The 6,321-nt window shown below is 34.1% G+C and overlaps 2 protein-coding genes across 2 annotated transcripts; one reads left to right on the top strand and one right to left on the bottom strand.

The window, feature by feature from the left end:
* Positions 1-1,733: 1,733 nt before the first annotated feature.
* Positions 1,734-3,557, bottom strand: LOC108975145 (methionine synthase reductase). Its single transcript, XM_018943452.1, has 3 exons — positions 3,387-3,557; positions 3,151-3,312; positions 1,734-3,086 (listed from the first exon to the last, which is right to left on the bottom strand). Exons 1-3 carry the CDS (start codon positions 3,546-3,548, stop codon positions 1,959-1,961), a joined length of 1,452 nt encoding a protein of 483 aa, XP_018798997.1. The 5' UTR covers positions 3,549-3,557; the 3' UTR covers positions 1,734-1,958.
* A 400-nt stretch (positions 3,558-3,957) lies between these two features.
* Positions 3,958-5,115, top strand: LOC108975154 (tetratricopeptide repeat protein 1). Its single transcript, XM_018943468.1, has 2 exons — positions 3,958-4,623; positions 4,708-5,115. Exons 1-2 carry the CDS (start codon positions 4,040-4,042, stop codon positions 4,994-4,996), a joined length of 873 nt encoding a protein of 290 aa, XP_018799013.1. The 5' UTR covers positions 3,958-4,039; the 3' UTR covers positions 4,997-5,115.
* Positions 5,116-6,321: the final 1,206 nt, after the last annotated feature.

Here is a 6,321-nt window from a genome sequence, read left to right as displayed (position 1 = left end):
ACAAGTACATGTGCTTTATGGTACGCAAAGTTTTGTTGGTTAGAAGTTTTGAAAAAGAGCTTAAATTATTTTGCTTATTATTTTCTTTTAAATCACTACAGTAGCTAAGAAACTGTTTTTGCACTGCACTAAAGCTTTTCTTGAAGCATTAACACTTAACATTTGTAATCCCTAACTTTTAATAAATTTCCGAAATTTATTTTGTTTTACAATTTTAGTTGACTCTTTTGCAAGCTAGCAAACACCCTTAGCATATATCTTATGCACACAAAGTATACCTAATTCAATTATAACCTTCTATTTATTCCACTTTTATTATGTTGTGTACATAGTTACATACATACACAAAAATATATGAACACTTTCCATACAAAAGAAAATTGTTTTTTGTGAACTCCCAATTGAGGGAAAATACAAATCAACGCATAAGCAACGATATTAATACCATTTCTTTATATGCATATATACATATAGATACATAGTTTTAACAGTAGCATAGTAATCCCACAATTATGCAATAAATGATAAAGAAAACCAATAATTTTACAGTATTTAAATGTTTAATGTAACAGAGAACAAGTAAAACAAAAATTTTATACAAACAAAAAATAAGGAGAAGTGAAAATCGTAATCGAAAAAATTGTAAGCAAAGCATTCGGAGCGTCAACCCAAAAATTCGCATTTATGTACTGTATGCATGGGTTTATTAGAAATATTTGATATGAAACGTGTTGGCGACAAGCGAAGTGAAATGCCGACACAATATCCGTGTATTATTAATAATTAAAATCGGTTTTTTATTATTATCGTAATGTAGGTACTGTATATTGTATGTATTATTATCAATTTTTGATAAGAACACATTTTTGATAGAAAACTTTTGTGTAGTGTGCAAATTTTATCGCCAAAAATAAGTAATAAATAAAATATTAATAAAATTATATAAATTTAAAAATAAGCATTGTTTTATTATCTCATTTGAGTCGGTCAGACTTAACGAAAACAATTACGAACATACAGATGCAAACAAATATCTGAATAACTAATCGAAATTTCAAGTTGAACAAAAATAAAGAGGAAAGAACATTATAATTAAATGCTGATTAAAAAGTAAGTACTAAAAATGTTCTACTCTCGGTATATGCAACCGGATTCATATTTTTATCCGGCCAAGGATTGTCAACTCTGCGCAACAATAACAAGGAATAAGAATAYTTAGCCAAACCTTACAACTTTTCTCTAGAAAATCTTCAGCTACAAAGCCGACGATGTCGAATAAGTGTTGATCAATATCAAAGAGTACACGGCAATTATTTTCAAACTTTAAACTCTTTCATCTGCATTGTAGCTAGGAATTCAAGAGACACTAACTGAACGCCATTTTGAAAGAAATTAAATAAACTTTTCGCCGCAGGTTTGTTCTCTGTGACCGCGCCCACTCGAACACAACGAGGTCTCCAACATGTCAGTTTGATAGTCCTTAGTCAGGTATAAATCTAGGTGAGAATTTARTTGAAATTTTTTCTGCCGTTACTTGATTGATGTTTTTTAGCTACCCTTACAATGTTCTATATTTTATTTAGGTTTCGATTTGTATATGTTTTACAAAATAATGTATTAGAAAAATAACTATTCAAAAAGAAGTTTATGCCTTCGAGTGTTTTTGGCATAATTACGATGTGTGTATGTAGATTCAGAAAACATTCATTTAATATTTGCACAAAAAACTATAATTTTGGTGTTCCTAAGGACTTTATTTTAATGAATGTCATTACCAAAAATTATTATTCGAGTACTAATTTACTAAACAATTTTTCTATGAACATATATTACACATTTCAAGAGATTCTTTATATTCACACATACAAGCACATACGTATGTATGTTAATATGCAATAGCTCTTGTGTAACCAACTCATAGCCATAATGTGTTGTCTTTGTTATCAAATTCAAGTCAATTACAGCCACAAATCTTCACGATATTTGCCATTTCCTTTAAATAATTTTAGCTCTTGAGACGCTTGATCGAGTGTTATATGTTTAACTTGGACTAAACATTCCATTATTGCCGTTTCTATTGACTTCGATATAGATCCACCATCAGCACAGATGTATAGTACAGTATTTTCTTGCATCAAAAACTCTATAAATTCGCTGGCTCGAGCCAATAATTGTTCCTGAACATAGTGAAAGGAGGAACCCAGCACACGGGAAAAACTCTCAAAGTAGCGTTGTAGCACTCCAGCTTCTTCATATGCTAATATACGTTCTCGATGTGGTAGGTGGGTTTCATTGACGGCACCCGCAAAAAGCCATGTGTCGCCTAACGTTTTAAATGTTGCGTTCGCAAGTAGTTGTTCCTTTAGTTCTAGAAAACCTAAAAAAGGTGCTAAAGCTGTGCCTACACTGATTAGAATGTGATTTTTTTCGTTGACTTCTTGTGAGGTAAAACGAAATTGATTTRGTTGTCGTGCATATATTGTAATTTTTGGCAACTCTGAAGGATTCGCAGCGTTGAGTAAAGGTGTCGCCAGATTGTTTAACATATCTGTTGTAACACCTGGTTTTTCCGAGAGTATTGAAAAGATAAGTTTTAAATCATTCCCAACAGGACTATTCGCTATTGAGTAGGGCCGAGGCAGAAAGCGCGGTAGATGCTCAATAAGTACTTCTAATGTAGGTTTACAGGAAGGGCATAATTCAAGCAAATCGAGAAGTTTAAGGCCACGTTCTAAAATCAGTTCGTTGTAGTAACTACTACCTTCCTTTGAAGATAAACTGCTTAGAAAGGCGCGTTCATCATTATTCTCACAACAATTGGCTAAAACATTAAGGAATTGTTTTTTCGGTATGGCATGTATGCTTAAGCAATCACATAATAATCGATATGGTGTGCAATGAGTTGGGATGTAGGTTGGCAGTTTTGCAGTTTTTTTAATGCACTTTGTAGAAATCTGCAGTTGGAATATATCTTCAATGTTATTTATCAGATGCATGTGTTTCAGCAGTAATTGTACATCCTTTATGTTGTTGATTGGTAGTATGCCAATTGTATCACCAGGTTGAAAATAGTCTTCGGTAATTTGCTAAGGTAAATCATATGAAATCATTAGTTTAAAACATTTACACAATAATATTTACATATGATACCATATCAAGTGTTATTTCCAATATCCGCTTTCCTTTTAATTCATCGTCAGCTTCGGCCAAGATTTGTGCTGCCTTAATAGGTACTTCCATTGGCACAGCTCCTGTTCTGCTAAACGGCCAAACTAGTTCATTACATCGGAGCTGTGAATGTTGAGTTTTGAGCTAGAGGAAAATTTTTGWCATTAATACATATATAAGTACTTGTATATACATATGTATATTGTTTCATTACTAACCTCGTTTTCAACAATGCCGTCCAGAAAGACAACCGTATAAATGGGATCCGACAGCTTGAGAGGCACATATTTTTCTAAAATATAGTCTCTGATATTAAGGATTTCAAAACCGGAAGCAGTGGATCTTGGACACACCATATTTCGAAATTGTTTTGAAGGCATCAGCTGTTACTAAAAAGGAGAGAACGAAAGATATCGATTTATTAAGACATCATTCGAATTCTCAATCGATATACATGGTAGTGTTTCTTCATCAGAAAACAATTTGCAATATAAAACTCTGCTTTAATGTGAGCACTTGTGCAGATAGCAGCCAACTCAAATATTATTCACTACCAGAGAAATATACATTTAATATAAATAAATACAAGAACTAAATTTTGCCGTTATATAGTTTAATAAATGGGTATTTTAAATAGTACATAACTGAATGAAAAGCAATTCTCTTTTCTATAGCGTGCAATGTTGGCAGTGCTGCGTTAATGAAATGTGGTAATAGAAGTAAATAATATTTTTTGTTAAGGTGGCAGCATGTGATGGATTTGTCAGATGTTTTTGTTATTCTATTTCTTTCTGTAGTAAGACATTTGTGAATAATTCAAAGTTTTAGTTCATTGAGTTACATTTTTTAAAACTATTACCATAAATTAACAATGTCCGGATTTACTGACGCAAAAGATAGTGATGATGAATTTCATGACGCACTCGCTGAGGTGCCTAGTGTTAAAGAAGCTAATATATGCTCAGAAATCGTTGCAAATGGAAATAGCAATTCGTCACACCTCAAAACTAATGAAGAAATCATTGAAGAAATAACACGCCAGCAGGAGGATCTCAAACTTCCTGATGATGATGAGGAAGATGATGATGGAGAAAATAAATCAAAAAAAATTGATACTGACTTGGTATCAAAAATGTTTTGCGATGATATTGATATTGAAGAGYTGCAAAATCGAGAAAAGACCATGAGCTCTGAAGAACTGCAGCAAAACAAAGAAGAATCAGATCGAATGAAATTAGAAGCAAACGAGCTGTTCAAGACTGGTGAGGCACTAAAAGCAGTTGAAATATACACAAATGCYCTGCAGATTTGTCCCACAACCTATACCAAAGAGCGTGCCATATTGTATGGCAACCGAGCTGCCGCAAAAATTAATTTRGACTCGAAAAAATCAGCTTTAGACGACTGCACAAAAGCTATTGAGTTATGGCCGGATTATGTTCGCGCACTTATGAGGTTAGTGTTAATTTGTCTTTATATTGTTTTTGTAAAAATGTTTATATTTAATCAATATTAAACAAAATAATTTTTAATTGAAAGGCGTGCAAAGTTGTGTGAAAACGAAGATCGCTTGGAAGACGCATTGGCGGATTATAAACGTGTATGTGAGTTAGAACCAAGTCAAAGAGAAGCGCGGGAAGCTGTCTCACGATTACCGGAACAAATTAATGAACGCAATGAGCGTTTAAAAACCGAAATGCTCTCCAAACTAAAAGATCTTGGTAATATGTTCCTTAAACCATTCGGTTTATCTACGGAGAATTTCCAGATGCAACAAGATCCCAACACAGGCTCTTATTCCGTGAATTTTCAACAAAACCCCAGATAGTTCATGTTTATGCTAACGGTGTACAAGCTTCAATTATATTTAAAATATATATATTTTGCCGTGAATATAAGAATATTATTGTTTAAATTAAACGTAAATAAATTGTAATTAAAATTTTAATTAAGTGATACAAATATTACGGCTCGTTTTCTAGAAAATAATAAAATATTCCTTAAAATTCTATATTATACACTTTAATATTTTATAACTTTTCAGTAAAATTTGGTTTTATAAAGCCCCTTTCTATTTCTACGGCTGTAATCGTTGGTAAACGTCAACTCCGCAATGTAATCGTTGCTATTACCGATTGCTTCATTTTGGCTGGATGAATCGCGGAACTCCGATTAAGGGATTTCAACTGGAAGAATTAGCAAATGGTTAATCAACATTAGTGGACAAATGGGTAGAGCACCTGAAGTCTTGTAATTTCTCTACCGGTGTGAGTAGGGTTTGGAGTACTGGCAGGCCCTTGTCTACTTTGAGGAAATATGATGACCGAGTTGAARTTCATTTCGATTGCCATATCTCTTCGGACCCGWAGAAGTGCSTGAGTTATTTTTGCCGGMAGTTCAGACTGCACCGTCCGACCGACAAAAGATGTATTACTCGTTGGCTGCGCAAAATCCCAAGAGACTACGCTCCACTTACTTTCASTAATGAGGAGGTTCGGAGTGTTATCAACAAGGCTAAATCTTTCAAAACAATTGGTGCACWTGGAATAAACACGCTGATGCTTAAGCACCTAAAATCAGAAGAGTGGTCCACTTTTGCAAACCCGCCAAAAAATTGGAGTCTCATCGCTCTATAATTATCCTCTCTCCAAAACTGAATACACTTGAGGTCTTGCTACTGATGTTCACGTTGGGGCGTTGGACTTGTCCAAAGCTTTTGACATAGTCAATCATACAACGCTACTCGAGGATATTGCARGCTGAAGAGATGGGCTATGAACTATATAACTATGAACAGGGAATCCCGCAAGATTTTCTTCCTTTACATTTTGAAAGTCCCTTAACCACTAGAGGGTAGTTCCATCATCTCGTACGCTGTTCAATGTACGATATTAACGACGGGCAATGTTCCTTTATATTTCTGGTCGAGAACTTACACAGCGATGCCCATATGATTCCTATTAAAAAATATAGCGAACTTCTCTCTATGCAGCTTCTGTCTTCGCAGAAACCATCCATTCTGTTATGTGCTTGAAGAGGAGTCGTCTCTTAAGAACACCAAGAGGTATTTCATAGACTGTGTCGATGACATCGAACAGTATGTCGACAACTCACTTCAGACACTCACTGGTCGCCATTCACAGTAAAGCTATT

This window comes from Bactrocera latifrons, unplaced genomic scaffold, assembly GCF_001853355.1.
Source record: "Bactrocera latifrons isolate USDA-ARS-PBARC rearing strain unplaced genomic scaffold, ASM185335v1 scaffold_62, whole genome shotgun sequence".
Lineage (NCBI taxonomy): Eukaryota > Metazoa > Arthropoda > Insecta > Diptera > Tephritidae > Bactrocera > Bactrocera latifrons.
The sequence above is the reverse complement of the archived record's forward strand: the minus strand, read 5'-3'. Positions and strand labels throughout refer to the sequence as shown.